This window comes from Ciconia boyciana, chromosome 2, assembly GCF_034638445.1.
Source record: "Ciconia boyciana chromosome 2, ASM3463844v1, whole genome shotgun sequence".
Taxonomy (NCBI): Eukaryota; Metazoa; Chordata; class Aves; order Ciconiiformes; family Ciconiidae; genus Ciconia; species Ciconia boyciana.
Window position 1 is genome coordinate 92,329,872 of NC_132935.1, and position 16,806 is coordinate 92,346,677.

Sequence of the window (16,806 nt, forward strand, 5' to 3'; positions counted from 1 at the left end):
TGAACAGATTCACTTAGGTCACAAAGTCAAAATAAAAACCTAAATGTCTGGATTCCCCTTCTGGACCACATGATGAGAGTTCCCAGTAAGGACTATGTTACTAGCTGGTCACAATATACAGAGAATTCAATTATGTATCCTCAAAAACCGGGAGCATTTTACTTGAGAATTCATCTTGGTGCTTCAGATCTGAAAGAAACCGGAAAGAGATTTCTAAATGAGAATGTGCAACCCCTAATATGCATACTTCTAACACCAGAGAACAGCATGGTGGTTATTGTGAATTTGGAGACAGGAGTTCTGATTCTTGACCTTGCCAACCCACGAGAAGCCTTTAGTTACAATGATTCAGTGATTTTACCAGTTTCCTTCCCTCTGTGGACCTTTAATGGGCTCTAACGCATTTTAATACCGGAGGGTTAACTGGAGTCATTGGCCCATATCTTTGACAGTACTGAGGGGACTAACTTCCACCAAAAACAATGGGAGGTGAGATGCTGCAGGCCTCTGGGGGTCCTTGCTGATATGTATCAGGTGTCCTGATACATGGATAGTAGTCAGAAGAAGAATGCAAAATATAACAATTACTTTGCAGCCCATCCTGACTGAGAAGGAATTGCCTGCAAAGATCTTTACCAGCTCAATAACTTCAGTGACAGCTGAACGGCTGGGAAGTGTTTTGTACACCCCATCATTGTCTGATCTGTTTTGGAGGCTGAGGTCAGAGTTGTCCAGAGCTGTCGTCACTGTGGTTTCTGCTGGTTCTCCTGTAGGAGGTAGGTCAGGGCATTGCACACGGGATTGACGACTGACTGAGCAGCTGCACAGGCAGACCATACGCAGGCAAGATGGATTAGTTGCCTATAGTCTGTGCAGTTTGTTCGTGTTTGGGCACTGACTCTTGGTCACATAGTTCCAGTTGTCCAGCAGGCTATATCACAGTTATTGCTACATCTGTGCTGGTCTGCTAGACTGATAAAAACCTCTGGCAGATTGCCCCATCCCTCTTTTTCTGCCTGGATGAGATTTCCTGAAGGAGAAAAGCTCAGACATCACTCTCAGCTTTTTCAGGTTCTGAAAACATTCCAGTCCAGGAGACAGTCTTCATTCACTGGAGGTCATACTCTGCTTAAATGCTGATCAGAGCATTTAGCACATCCACACAAATTTACGTAAGCATGTCTTCTCAGAGAGTTCCTTGTGATAGCTTTGCCAGGAAGGGTAATCCCATGAAAGCAGAGAGAAAGACTGCCTCAGGGTGGGGCCCATCTTTCTCCACCTCCTGACTAATACCAAGGTATCCCAGCCTATGCAAGGCAAGCAGATGTTAGAGATACAAAGCTGTCTTAGCCTACAGAAGGCAAACCCATTTATTGGTCATTTATAAACAGGGTAGCTTGCTCACAAACAGCTCAGGTTTGTTTTCCACTTCTGCCTCTTCTCTCTACCAGTCCCAGTATGAAGCCTGTCCATCTTGCAGCATGTGAAGGAGAAGTCTCTGTAAGGCTCCTGCTGGTGTGAGAAACACTGTTATAGTCTATTGTTCAGTTCCACCCATGCTGGCCTCTGGGCCTTGGGCAAGAAATTGCATAGGAGGACATGGGAAAACGTGTGTGGGAGCTTGTGTAAAGGAACACTTACATGCTGAAAGGCGTTGGTTACGATGAAGAAAGTGAACATAGCTGAGGACTTGCTCAGATCGCCAAGCTGCTCCACCTCACCTTTCAACAGCGCATTACTATCCAGTGATGGCTGACAGGCCTGATGGAAAAAAGCAAGCTGTGGCTGGCTTTTGCAGACAGTTGCAAACTGCCGTGTTATGTGTCTAGTCATCTCCATCACTTGCTCAGCTGCACACTTATTGCCGCTTCCTGCTCCCAGCATTTTGTAGAAGAGAAGTGATACATCTTAATGTCTTGTGGTAACAAAAGCTGTTTGTGGGGAAGAGCAGTTTGGTTTTGAAACTTGAAAAATGCTATGTAGAGCCAACTGGCCCCACTGGAAAAGCAGTACAGTTTTGAACCCTGAGTATACTATCCTAAGGGCCTAGAAAAGACGGAATTTGCACAGACATTGACACTTCCTGAGGCAAAGCAGTTAAACTGATGTCAAGGGAGTTCTGAGGGAGTATATGTAAAGAGCAAGTAAAATAAAACAGTGGAGAAATGATGTTAATATAGGAGGGAGGGAGAAAGCACAGAGACTGGAAGAAGGAAAGTCGTGAAAGATACTCAAAAATACTGAGACTGTCACTGGAAAGAGGCTAGGACTCATAAAGGCAGAAGAAGAAGAGGTACATGGTAATGCAATGTGCAGAAATAAATTTAAAAAAAACAAACATAAAGAGACAGAAAGAACTGAGGAGGAAGACTAAGGAACACTACAGAAACATGCAGGAAGGAAAATCTGAAACAAAGAAGTGAATGGCAAATGGAAGCAAAAAAGCAAGGAAAAGAATAGGGGTAACAAGAACACTCATTTTCTCACGGTATCTTGCATTGCTTACAAATCCCTCTTTCCGGATGGGCACTGGAGCACTGCAGCCTGGGCAACTGGGCTGAGACCTTGGCAGAAGAGCAGGGAACAGCAAAGCTGGTGGGAGCTGCGCCTGAGGAAGAGGGTGGCCCAGCTTCAGCACTAGAAGGGAAGTGTGGAAAGGGCAAGATGGTGCTGGGAGACCTTTTTCCTCTTTCCTCTTTCTCCCCTCATCTTGTCTGATATCCTATCAAATATCCTATGAATCCAAAGCCAGTTTTATGCTTTGTAGGAAGAAAGAAGAGGTGAGAAAGGAAAGACAGAAAATTTTCAGGTTTGCAAAGCCACATACAGCCCTAGAGGACTTCATTTTGACCCCCGAGTCCAGCTGCCATAACCCAGTGTTGCACCTGAGCTCAGTGGTGCTGACTAAGGGAGATCAAACACTGTGTTGGTGCAGCTCCGTGCTTCCCATCTCTTTACTTCCATCTCACTTCATGCTGGAGACGTAACCTATGTGATCAGCCGCTCCCAGCCTTCTTTTATTCTTAACTCAAACGATTTAAAACAATAGCCCCTGGCTGGGGATTCCTGTTACAGTTCAAGGAAATACTTCTTCCCCTCTCTAATTAAGCTCCTTCCATACACATGAAGCTGACTCCTTACTTGAGAGAGAGAGATGGCTGTAGGCAACATAAAGCTCAGGCATTTCCCATTCATTTGCTCTATCTTTGCAAGCAAGTTGAGCTCCAAACAAGGCTTCTCAGAATCCTGGCATGAACCCTGCACACCCCTGTGTCCAGGCCAGACTCCTCCAAATTCATAAGGGACTATGCACAGCAGTGCAGCCATGGATCTCCAGGGTTAATGCCCAGTTTTCCAGCTGAGGGTGACTTGGCATTGCAATCAGCAGATGTTGCCAGCAGATAGTGCCTGCCAAACTTGTTGGGCAGCTTTGAGAGAAATACTATTAGCATATTGCTAGATATAGGTTTCCCAGTCTTTGCAGGAAACTTCATGTTGATGGCGTTTGCATTAAATTGCAACATGCTGCTGTCATCAGCAATTGGTTAGAGGCTGAACTTTCCCACAAGAGAGTGGGAGATTTTTGTAATACAGTATTCACAAGAACGTGCTCCAGAGCTCAGCTGTTGTGCTCTTCATTTAACCTCTTCAGGCAAGAAGGTAAACAATTCTTTTTTTTTTTTTTTTTTTTAAATAACTTGTGATTTTTTTTGGCAGATCCAAAATAGTCTACAGGTTGGTAAAGTAAACATGATGTTTACAGATGGGACAGAGGGGGGGATACCTTTACAGGCTGCAGGCAGCAAAACACCCTGCTAAAATTCAGGTGGCTCAAGAGCTCACACAAAAGGGAGCTGGTCTTCAGTGGGACGTAGATGGGAAATTTAGGAACACATGTCCAAAGCTGTGAATCTAAAGATTCTTGCCTAAATTTCACAGACTTTTGAATCTGAAATTTCCCCAGGACCTCTCTGCCCATCCAGAAAGCTCTAATTGCCACAGGACTGATCAGCTCAGTAGCTTATACCAGAAAGCAGAAGCTTTTCTGCCTATGTCCCCGGAAGGGCTGAAGGGCAGGCTCTTTCAGAGCACCTCTACCCACTCTGGTAGAAATGGGCTTCACATGAAGTGATGGTGCTGATGACCTGGTCAGAGTCACCCACAAAGTGGGAGATACAGGTTTATTTCCCTTCTTTACTCAGGTTTCCATGGCACAAGAAAAAGCCTTGAAATGTTCACTGGACGAGAGAGAGGGCGTGCAGTGACTGGGTGCTTAGGTGTTGTCGCTGTACCCTGATCCCCGCTGCCAGGGGATTGTTTATGTTCTTAAACAATGTTTATATAAGATAGGAAGGGTGGAGTAGTATTCAGATTTTTTGTTAGTGGGGATGCTAGTCTTCACTATCAACATATTAGCTCTTGGGTTTGGCAATGATGTTTAGAAGCTTGCTGAGAAGCCTATGCAGCTGCACGCAGGCATAGTAAATAACTTGCCACTGTACAGCCCGTAACAGGCCAATGTACACCCATGTCTGTTTATGCAGGAATGATTGGCCTAGAAAGAGGTAGAAAAGACACATCCTGGAGGTACTGATATAAAATAATAAAAGCAGTCAGAAAAAGCCCTTTCTGGCATAAAAGTAGTACCCTGAGAGGCTAAGTTGTTTGGAAAATGAACTTGGTAACATTTCCCTTGAGAATGTATTTTGTACTGAAATGTATTGCTTTTTAAAGCATGTTACTTTGGAAATGTTTTGTGTCTCATAGGGATGATTAGAATTTGTGTGTTGTAGGAAATTTCATTTTTGTTATGTTCTGTTTGTCCCTTTCTCTCCAAATCAGCACCGAAACACTTGGAAACATCTTTTTGTATGGACGGTCGTGAAAAATAAGAAAGTCACTTTTACCAATCATAGATTTTTCATGTGAGGAGACGTTATTATCTGGCATGTACTCCTTTTCTATGATAGACACATGTCATCTCTGCCAATTCTGTCTTCCTTTGTGTATGAGAACTGAATGTGCATTAAAGCACCTTAATGGGAGGCAGATTGAATAGGTAAAACATGCAATGGGAATTATCATGTGGCATCAGGGAAAACAGGTTCCTTCTTGCTTTACCTTGTATTAAATATAGAATTACCTTAAAAACAAGGCTACAGCTCTCTTAGCCTCCCCACCTTATTTACTGCCTCCTCCTGTTGACTGCATAATATAGTCTAATACACCTACTAATTATGATAGCTTTGAGCACAGCTTTTTATTCTTTGAGAGTTTTTGTCTTGATTTCATCTACCCTTAGCCGAAAACAAACTGTAAGGAGAGAACAGATCATGAATAGTTATAGAAAAGGAGTGTTCTTAATTTCACACAGCCATGGAAGAAGTTTGTCATCTTTACAGGGTCTCTGGTAGACAGTGGTTTCTTCTGAAGGAAGCTCTTTTCCTGGGTAGCTTCTTGCTCACATGTAACAGCGCCAGCAATTTCCATCTGCCAGACTATGTTAAAAGCTACTAAACCATCATGCAAAGCATCTCCCTTCATCAGCTGTAAAGCCCCAGCCCTGCTTGCTGTCTCTACTCTATTGCTAATGTTCAGTGCAGGCGCTTTGGCTAGTGCAGAACGTCAGCTGCGATCTTCCTGGAACACTTCTTTTGATCTTGTATCTTCTCTCCTTACCACTCCAAGATCTTTTAAAAGTAACATTACCATTTGTTGTCCACCATGTAGGTGTTCTCCAAACTCCACTGTCCTCGCAGTATAACTCCAAAACTCCCACTGACTGAATGATTACACAGATTACACACATGGCTTCATGGCGTGGAATCATTCATACACTTGTGCCTGCCCCAATTTAGATTAAGAAAGTTCACTAAATCCTTTCATTCTGCAGTAAGAAAGTTCCTCCACCAGCCCACACCTCCCCTCCCTTGCTTTGGGTTTCCAGTGCGGCTATCTAAGTAGTTCCCACTCACAAAACCACGGAGTTGGCCGCAGTGTTTGCACCTGGACGTCACCCTGAGGACAGCCTGCTGCTTTCTCTAAAGGAGTGGGACACCTCAGTATGCCAGGCACTGGCTTTTAAAACCTGTTCCCAGCTCCTGGGCTCTCCCTCCACGCTTGGCAGTCCATCCTCTCCCTGCAGGGTGGGGTGGAGGTGCCTCCTTCCTGCTGAGGAAGTTTATTAACTCTTTTTTTCTCCTTGACTCGTTCTGAGGTCTGGGCACACCTACAATATGCCTCATGACCTACATTCACCGTGAACGATTTCACAGGTCCGTTTCAGATCTTTCAAGAGGTGCAGAAGTGGAGCAATACAAACTTCAGCACTACAGAAGTGCTGAGTTTTGTTTTCAGAAGGTTCTGGATAACAGGTAATGAAGGTGGAAGAAAAGAGAAATTATTATTTAGTGCAATGTCTTTTTCTTGTGGTAAGACAACTGTGTTATTAAAAGGAAAATGAAAACCGTGTTTCATACAAAGACAGAAGAAACAGGAGAGCTAGAATAGCTGTTTTCAGACTTAATGAGATACAACTCATCTTTAATTTGTTCAGAAAACCTTTTAGGTATTTCTCCTCTGTTTTGCCCGTTTGTATTAGGTCTTCATGTGAAGTGCTTCTGGACTTCAGTGTAAAACAAACGTCTCAGTATTAAACATATGTGAACTTTTTCTTTCAGCATCGCAGGTTCTTTCCACAGAGCATCAGTCAGAAACATGATGAAGCATTGATTATTGCTGTGCTTTTCAAGCTAGTCAAAAGGCATGAAATGTCTGCATTTGCCACAATGTGGCACCTTCATATGTTCAGCAACTTGATTTTTCAGGTTTTCCAAGCCACTGCAGTAATCTGAGGCTAAATCTATTTTCTTGTGGGCCGAGTTCATTCCCATTGTCTGGCACTTGCTGCAGGCTAAGATGGTTTGCACAGACAAATGCTGCATCTCAGCTGAGCCACAGCAACTCCCTACGCCCTGGTAACTTCTTCTGGTGCCTGAGCCCCAGCTTCTCATGCAAAGTTTGTGTCTGGCTCGTGGCTGAGTGAGAGGCAGCGTGCGCTCTGCGTCCTTGAGGACAATGCAAGACATTTTGAGTAGTTCTTGGAGTAGAGGAAGCTCCGTGAAGGGCAGATTCTCTGTGAGGGGGGGACTGTGGCTGTGGTAGAAGAGCTGGGGCATCAGTGGGAGAGCAGCGTGTCAGGGGAGCATTGGCTGGGAGGGGATGGAGGTCCCCAGCACCAGGCAGCCCCTTCTAAAGAAGGCTCTAAACCTCTCTCAAAGTGGCTGCTGGACAACGACAGCCCAGGACAGGCCATACAAGGGCTCTGCTGATGAAAGATCCTGAAGTTCAGCTTTGCACCAGCCTCTCCCCACCCTTAGCCTTCTGGTGACACAGGCTGGAGCTCCTCACTTGACTTGGCCTTGCTTGCTTGCCTTTCTGAGAAGGAGCGTCTGCTGCACCATGGCCTTCCGTGGGCAGTGGGAATAACCACCTGTCTGTGCACTTATCCATCTTTTCAATGGAGAGGAGCTCTGGCAACTTGCTATGGACCCGACCCACTCTTGTCCCGATGCAGGTTGAAAGCTAGAGCCAGCCAGATCTGTGTGGCGGGAGACATGAGGGCCTTCTCTCCATAATGTGGCTGCATATTTTCCCCTAAATAAAGTATCTTTCTGGAACACAGGCCACAGCTACTCATCTCTATGTCTGCAAGCAGGCAGGAGTGTATGCTTTGCTTTTCACACATTTTTCTGGTGTGCTGTCCAAAATATCATTTGTTTGACACTGGAAGTGATGTGGGGTTTTTTGGGTATAATGATTCCAGAAAAGCTCGTGTGACCCCACTGGTATCCACCCAACAGCTTTACAATTCTCCTCCTAAGGGACAGGAAAGGAGTTTCTAAACCCCTTCTTTTCAGATGGCCTCCTGCTTGCAAGGACCAAGCTGGAACTTGATCCCAACTTGTTCTTAGCAGAGCGGATTTAATGTAAATGACCCACAGGAAAGGTATCAGATTGTTACATTTCTAGTACAAAAGAAAAGAGTGACACAGATCTTGTCATATCATTGAGCAGGAACTTACAGACTTCTTTTCAGGGCTGTTGAGCTACTGCTTTGTTTGGAAATTTTAATTGTGTATCCTGCCTGAATCTGTGGCTCCTAGAAAACTCATGAGGAGGCAAAAAGTGTATTTCAAACTGTTCATGTTTCCATATGTAGTTCAGTCTCCATAGCTGTTAATGACCTTTTTTCATATATGAAAACATTTAATTAATAGTGATTTTATTTTTATAAACCTGTTCTTTGAAACCCTCATACCACAGCTGTGGTTATCAGACATGGTTATGTGCAGGCGTAGTTTCTGTCACTAACCATATGTTGTTACAAGAGGAAAGAGTTGATATAACTGTATGCATCAAACCAGTTTGGAGAAGGAAAATGTTAATCCACAGTTGACTGATTTCAATACCATGATCTGAAATAAGATACACCATGGGATAAGACAGAAAAATGGTCCTTTCTGAGGAATTCACATATGTTGTGAGCGTGGGTCCCTTTCCCAGACCTGCTGTGTCCTTGCTCCTGCTGTGTAGCATGGACCGACAGATGTGTGCAAGGTTGGCTGTTTCAAACTCTCAGAATTTAGCAAACTTCTATTATTTAGCAATCAGCTATGGGACAATCTCAGGGAAGACAGATGCTTCACAGTGTGATCTAGGCAGGCAACAAGCTGCATTAAATTTCTTCTTCTTTTTGTGCTCCCAGTCAGCAGCTGCTTCATGATGGGCTCCATTTCTAGACCAATTACTGAGTTTTGCCTTGATCTCTACAATAAGCTCAACAGAAACGCAGAGGACACAAACATCGTCTTCTCTCCAATGAGCATCTCTGTTGCCCTGGCCCTGGTCCATCTAGGTGCAAAAAACAACACTGCTGCTCAGATAGAAAAAGTAAGTATTAATGAAACATGCCGAGATGCTTCCACATTGCTTGCTGTTCCCTTAATGGAAATGCTGGGCATCCTAGCACAACACGTGTGCGAGGGTCTCATAGGAAACAAGCATGAATACAACCACAGGTGCTGCCTTCACAGTTGTGCTTGGTGCACTATGATCCTTGCCATCTGCTTGTGTGAGTCGCACCATGCCCCCATGTAGACTCAGGAGCATGGAGCAAGAGCTGAATGAGAGGAGGCGATACACCGCAGCAGGGCACTCTGGCTTTCCCCCAGCCTGCTTCCAGAATATCAGACTTTGTTCCAAAATTACAGGCAGGTGCTTCCTCTCATGATTGCTATGAGAATCCTGAAAGTGTGAGTCTGGGTGGGTAGTGGGGAGAGTTGTAGAAACCTGAAGTGATTGCAGCTGGGTGGCTGGAAGCATTAGCTCACTTATCACTTATGACTCAAAATGTCTCACCTGTGGACCTCACAGGGACCCAGGTGGGCAGGGAGGGGGTGAAGAAGGCCATCCCTCTGATTGCTGCACCTTTACTACCCGCAGTGCAAGTTCTGCTTTCTACAATCTTTCTTTTCTTTTCTTGTTTGTGCCCATGAGCGGTGAAAGACCAATAATCCTAAGGCAGAGGTTCTTATCAGTAGCTGGCTCTGTACTGGTAGATATTCATCCATCATATCCTAACACTGCCATGTGCACAGTCTGACTGCTGGGTCACCCGCAGACAAGGTAGACATGCCCTCCTCGTGGGGTTCCCAGGGTGTGGTAGGTTGACATTGGCTGGTGGCTGCCAGGTGCCCACCCAGCTGCTCTCTCACTCCCCCTCTTCAACAAGGACAGGGAGAGAAAATAAGATGAAAAAGCTTGTGGGTTGAGATAAGGATGGGGAGATCACTTCCCAATTACTGTCATGACAAAACAGACTTGACTCATTTGGAGCTGGCTGGAACCAGCTCTGTTTGACATGGGGGCAAGACCCCCATCTCTTCGCACAGAGGCCACCCCTGCAGCCCCCTGGCTACCATAACCTTGCCACATAAACCCAATATACAGGGGCTCTTGCTTATTTTAGGAAAGCAATGGGGATCCAGTATCCGCAATTAAAAAGATTAAGTTTATGTATGATGCACCATTATTATAATAGAGAAGCTGCTGGAAATTTTTCAGCAAGATATTTGCACATTAGAAACAAGGACTGGTTTCCATTAAGAGCACCGTGGTTTTGATATATTTCCTAAGCTGATACAAAGATTGAGAATGATTGCAAAAAGCCAGTTTTGATGTTTTCAAAGAAAACTATTTTTATGTCTTTGCCTGAGGCAACTTTTTGTTTTGAAATTTAAGGTAACTATAGCAATAAAAATACAAATCAAATGTAAACATTTTGAGGTAGTGGAAAGTAACATTTTGAGGGATTAAGTGCAAGTTCTTCTTGGTTTGCTAATATAGAAATGTGAATTTGAACATGAATGTATGAACAATTTCAAGTCTGTCATTTCATCCTAAGAAAATATCAGCTGAGACAATATCTTTCATAAATCTACACCATTTATCCAGGACAGCATAGCAAATCTTTCAAAGACGGAAAATGCTTTTATCCCAGTTACAATTGCCATAATTTGGCATCTTCAACTGCAGGTGCTCCATGTCAGGAAAGCTGCAGGAAGAATGAGCCTTGGATCTGACTTTGAGAGCGCAGCCCCAGAAATGGAGCCAGAACCAACCCAGGAAAGGCAGTCGTCCCTCTCACAGGTACATCCTTGGGTGGGGAGCACAGGAACCTTTTCTTCACTGCACGGTAGGTTACTGGTTATAAAGCACTAGAATCTACCACTGGAGGGAGTCAAGATCACACGCACAAAGTCTGCCTAACCTGCTAGGAAATGCCTGATACAAGGTGTTGCCTTATTAAGGGCCAAGTCTTCCATGAAGTCAAGACCAAAGCCTTCAGTGATCTCATCTGAAGGAGGATCAGGCTGGATTTGAAAAACAGTACAACAGGAATTAGCCCTATAGTGTAATGTAATTAGGATGCAAATTAACAACGAAAGCTATATGGAGGAATTGTTATAATTGTTGTCTTTGTAATATTCCTAGTGTAACAAGGACGGGGACCTTGACCATAAAGTGTTCCAGGCACTGCTTTTACAACTACAAAACCTTGGTGAAAGCTATGTTTTAACCCTGGCCAACAATCTCTTTATACAACAAGGATTTGAACTCCAGCAGGTAAGTTACCTGTGTCTGGTAACTGCTGTGGCCCTGACCTCAAGCTTCCCTGTAACTGTGAGCCTTGCTGTTGCCCCTCTTGTGTATTTTGGAGCACTTGATGTGCTTCTTGGAGCCGTATCTCCCAGGACTGTTGGAAAAGAGACAAGAGTGTCAGCTTTCAATTATTTTGTTTAAAAAAAATCCCACCCTGTGGATATCAATGGCTATAGAGCAAAAATAAAGCATGAGTCTGTTCCCTTTTGGCATGTGTCTACACTCAGCCAGAGGTGTGACTACAGCCAAAAATGGCCTGTTCACGCTGTCTGTAAGCTACTTCTGGGCTTGCAAGTGGCACAACTGGGGCAGCAGTAAGCTTGGAGAGGGCTTATCGCCTGAGATGTTATATAGTTTCATGCATAGGGCTGCTGTGCTGAACTTCTTACTGATGACAGAGTGGTCTCTGGATTATCTGTTATGGATATCTTGCTAGTCACATCTTGACTTTGCTGTCAGTTATTTCTGTTGAATGATTTGGATACTTAAGCATTAAACAACACATCTTGCATCTTCTCTAATTTTTTATTTTTATCTGGACCTCAGGTATGCAGTTCTCCATGGGAAGATTCTTTCTTGTGGCTTTCTTTTTACTTATTTACTTTTTTGCCTATGCAATAGAATAATTGTCTCTCCTTCAAAGATTATCTCAATAAACTTCAGATAGTTGATGTTTCCAAAATGAAATTTTGCCTTATGGAGTCAACAGGTCCCTCACCATTTCTAAAATAGTTCTCAACCATTGATTTATTTCAAAAGGGAATAAGTGCTTAACAGATTTGACCAATTCATAATATTTATTTTGCTTTACAGCAATTTCTAATGTGCGCTAAGGAACTGTATGGAGCAATGCTGCAAACAGTGGACTTTCATGGTGCTGTTGAAGCTGCCAGAATAAAAATTAACACTTGGGTTGAAAGTGAGACACAAGGTAAAACAAAGCAAAACCATAGCCATACTATCACTGCCTTCTTCCACTGCTTCTACAAAAGAAATTCCAGGGTATGAAAAGCAAAGACTTGTTCACGTTTCTGGGTGTTCAATCTTATGCTGTTTAAAGATGGTTTGTCTTCCCATCCACTCTTGAAATATTAGAGTAAGTTATCAGCTAAATTATTTTTGAATTAAAAGTGAGTTTGTTGTCAAATACTTTTGTATTCCCACCCTTATGCCTGGCATGATAATTGCAATAATACCTATAAGGCTTGACCAGACAAATGGCTTCTGTGAACAGCCACAAATGCAGATACAGGACAGCAGGGGATGGAAGCTGTGAGCTTCATGGTGAGACTGGGAGCAACCTGGGGGAAGAGGGAGGAAGACCAAGGACCTGGTTATATGTAGAGCAATGCCCACAAAGATAAGAGATGTGACCACCAGCGAGACTCACTATCACAAGCGACAATCAACCAGCTCTTGCCCTTAACAGGCTAGCACAGGCCACTGGCTCTTGCTGATTAGACTAAACGTGATATATGCCATTTTCCTTTAGTTTTGCCAGAGCTGCAGTAGCAGTGGGATGAGAATTTTGTGAATCTTCTGTCTGAACATAAACCAGAACTTACTGGGAAACAGGCAAATAGATTTGAAGGCTTCTGTAATTTCTCAGTTGCATGTCCCCTGGCCAAACCTGTCCTCGTACTGGCAGAGTGGCCTGTGACTGGTGTGGGAAAGAGCTGTTAACCCCAGTTGACTCCCAGTAAGAGGGCTGAAGGTTCAGGAGCCACCTTGCACAGGGTTAGGAGCCATCGCTGCTCTGGGTGCTCATATGAAGCCTGTGGACCTGCCAACTCCTACTTTGGCTTCTGTGTAGAAAGTCAAAAGCTCCACAGCTGGTTAACTGCTGCACTTGGTGCAAAGGGAAGGATGCCCTCATGTAAGCCAAAATATGTGATTAATGGTGCTGCCTCCTTCCCCATGGTTAATGTCACCTGGCACATATGTATGGTCACTGACACTGACAGTTGGCTAATTTGGTGACCCCAGTCCCCGCTGTCCTCCCTGGCTGGTAACAACAGTGCAGAGGACTCTACCATTTGTTTGCCTATATTGTCCCTGTCCTTTGAATAAACCAAGAACTGGATTTCTACGTTTCTCCAAAACTAAGTTCACAGACAAGTAGTTGAGCCTCAGTCCAGAGTCTGAATGACAACTAGCAAATACTTGTGTATTCCAAAATTTCCTTTAGGTAAAATCAAGGAACTCTTTGCTCCTGGCATAATTGACGTACATGCATTGCTGGTGCTGGTGAACGTAATCTACTTCAAAGCATCCTGGGAACACAAGTTTGAGGAAGAAAAAACAGTACAGAGAGATTTTAAACTGAATCAGGTACATCTGCATTCTGTAAATCTTAACGTTATTTACCCTAGATACTGTGAGCAATGAAGCAAGCATAACATAGAAGCACAATGTCCAGGGCTCAGCTGCCCTGTGACCAAGGTGTGGGTGTGCTGGGAATTTAACCTGCCCCTCCTGTTGGGAAGAGGTAGCAGGAGGGTTTTTCCCAGGAAAGCATAATCTTTACTAAAAAAGTGTGCAAGACTCAGAAGTTGCAACAACTCAGAGCTTTGCTTTGGTGACTGGCAAAACACAAGTGCTAGCCTTGATTGGCACTTTTGAACATAGTAGTCATTAGAGATAGTTGTCACGGATGGAAGCAAACGTGAACATCCCATTTTATACAGGCTCCAGAAGGTCATCCTGGGGTTTATATGTTCAATACATTTTAACATTAGCTATGCATTTGAGAGATTAAAACAGACCAAACAAACTAGGCCAGATAGTAACAAACTACAAATATACAGTTGCAATTTGAAAAGGGAAAAATTCTTACAGGGTATTTTGGTTTATTTGTCATATTTGCAACATTTGAAGGTTTGTTTTAAATGTATTTTGGCTTTTAGCCCTTTTTCCTGCCATAGGGATATCACCAAAGCCTTCATTGTGTAACTAAGGTACTGTCAATATGGTTGCAAAGTTAGTTCTTTAACAAGGACATTCCTCCAAGTATTGTGTGTGCCATTTAAGCCTAACAGATATTAACAGAAAAGACTTTCATTTAGTTCAGTTTTGTCTTTTTTCCATATCTAGTGCCAATACTCTATTAGTTCTCATCCATAACAAAAGAAAAAAACCCATCAGATTTAGGTCTGATCTTAACTTGCAGAGCTTTGTATGGGAAAAAGTCTCTTTTGAGTTTCCTCATAGATCAAAGAAAAAGGTCAGAAAAACATGTATTTCTAGTTATCATGTTGCATTCCATTGTTTAGACACCGGTAAGAAACTGTCACATTGAGTACTTTTATTTGTGACTTTAAATGTATTTTTGAGTATGGGTATTAACGATGGTCTGTAGCTGAGAACATTTGGTGCACTGCTGCGGTATGAGAAACTATGAGGTAGGGAGAAGCTGTATAGATTTTTCTTCATATGCTAATCAATACTAGCAGGATATTTTTCTGAAAATGTCATCTACCAAAATTCTTCTTTCACTGCTTTAGAAGTTATCTAAGAAGTTAGCTAACTGTAAAAGGAAACTTGAGTCTTTGCACACCTTTCAAACAACCCCATCACAAAAAAGGCAAGATAACAAGACCTAGAAGATGCCTGAGAAAGGCTATGATTTTGCTCTTAACCTAATTATTGCTTCCTGTCTAAACAATCAGTTTGATAAATGACAGCCTAATTCTTGCAATGCTATTTCTTCTTCATCCCAGTCCAAGTTAGGACTTGCAAATCCAACCAGCATCAGCCTGTTTGGAAGTGTAACACTATTAAGCAACTTCACTATCTGATCAGTTGCAGGGAAATTGCAGGGAAATTGGTTTTTGTTCGGAGAAGTATCCCCTTTATTTATGCTTGGCAAAGCTGATGTTTTGTGTGTCACTGTAGATGCAACAAAATAAAGAAAAATGTTTAGCCTGACAACAATTACTGCTGAAACCCTGACTACTGATATTACACATATAATGTGTTTAAATGTTAAGAGCTGTATTGCTTAAGTGACTGTGTAATTTTCTTTTAAATAGAATGAAAAAAAACCTGTGCAGATGATGTATCAGAAAGGCATGTTTAAATTAGGCTACATTGAGGAAATGGGTGCTCAGGTTCTTGAACTCCCTTATGCTCAGAAGTCACTGAGCATGATCATCCTGCTGCCAGGTGACATGGCTGATGGATCTACCAGTGGGCTGGAGCAGGTAAGGCAGTATATATCATGGCCTATGGCTGAAAGTTGGTTGTCTGAATTAAGGCTGGGTAAAGATCTAAACTTTTCAAAGCTGCCCACCTATTTTAAGCTCTTTTTTTCCCCATCTTCTAGATTGAAAGCAAAATGACCTATGAAAATTTAATGCTGTGGGCCTCTTCAGAGCACATGTTTGAGACAAGAGTGGAGGTATACCTCCCCCGATTCAAGCTTGAAGGCACCTTTAACCTCAATGAGGTATTACAAGAGATGGGGATGACTGACATCTTCACTGAATCAAAAGCTGATCTTTCTGCAATGTCGTTTGCAAAATCTCTGGTGCTGTCAAATGTTGTCCATAAGACGTACATAGAAGTCAATGAGGAAGGCACCGTAGCAGCAGCTGGTACAGGAGCTGTCATTGTGAGGAGGTCCCTTCCTCTCACAGAGGTGTTTATGGCTGACCACCCTTTCTTATTCTTTATTAGACACAATCCTACCAATACCATTCTTTTCTTTGGCAAACTCTGCTCACCTTAAAATCAGGGCCATTTTCTCATCATCATCAGGTGAGAAACACCTGGATGAAAATCAGAAATAGTATTTTTTTTCCCAATGTATTCTTAATCCTTTGACAGCTAGTTTGCATTTCAGAATAATCATTGCAAGCAGTTTAGCTTAGAACCCATCAATTGGATGCTCTGCCACTAGGCTCCTTGAATTGCAAATACTGATCTGAATCCAGAATAGGAGTAAATTTTGCCTTAACTTCACTTCTTAACTACACTTCAGAGTGTAGTACAGCATGTTCCTGGGCTTGCAAAAGGTGAAATTGCTACGTTGCTCTCTGAGGAGAATTGTCTGCAAAAATTTTCAGTAACCGCCAGAAAAAACAGCGTAGCTCCTGCTCTGTATTTTTTGATTCCTGGCCATCTGGGTCCTGGTCAGCAGAGAGGTGCTTTAGAGACACTTTTTCCTTATCTGTGTTCTGTAGCTGTGGCAAATCCTTTGCAGAGTGGAGACCTGGCCATGATATTTCCCTTTCCTGTAGCAACTTCCAAGTAGGAGATACTTATTTACAGCAAATATACCTATTTACTGATAACTGTACCACTTTCTCCCCAGTGATGTGTACTGGATCTGCCTTTGTGCTATTCTGCATTATATAAAAAGCTTATGCTAGAAGCAGCTTTGGCTTCATTTATTTATTCAGACGTAAGCCTACATCTAAAGTGTCATCTTACCAATTGGAAGAATGATGTGACATGTACTCCTTTCATGAGCCCTGGATCTTTTTGTGTGAGTTTTTATTAGTAGCATTGGTTTTTATGATAATAACAGTAAGAATATTCAGCCAGGTAAAAGGACAGGATTCTGCCCTCTCTCCCTACCTC

The 16,806-nt window shown here is 43.0% G+C and overlaps 1 protein-coding gene across 1 annotated transcript; it reads left to right on the top strand.

The window, feature by feature from the left end:
- The first annotated feature begins 3,541 nt into the window (after positions 1-3,541).
- Positions 3,542-16,667, top strand: LOC140647936 (serpin B12-like). Its single transcript, XM_072853170.1, has 8 exons — positions 3,542-3,660; positions 8,768-8,952; positions 10,597-10,710; positions 11,056-11,187; positions 12,037-12,154; positions 13,412-13,554; positions 15,255-15,425; positions 15,548-16,667. The coding sequence occupies exons 2-8, from the start codon at positions 8,782-8,784 to the stop codon at positions 15,950-15,952; spliced, it is 1,254 nt and encodes a 417-aa protein (XP_072709271.1). The 5' UTR covers positions 3,542-3,660; positions 8,768-8,781; the 3' UTR covers positions 15,953-16,667.
- Positions 16,668-16,806: the final 139 nt, after the last annotated feature.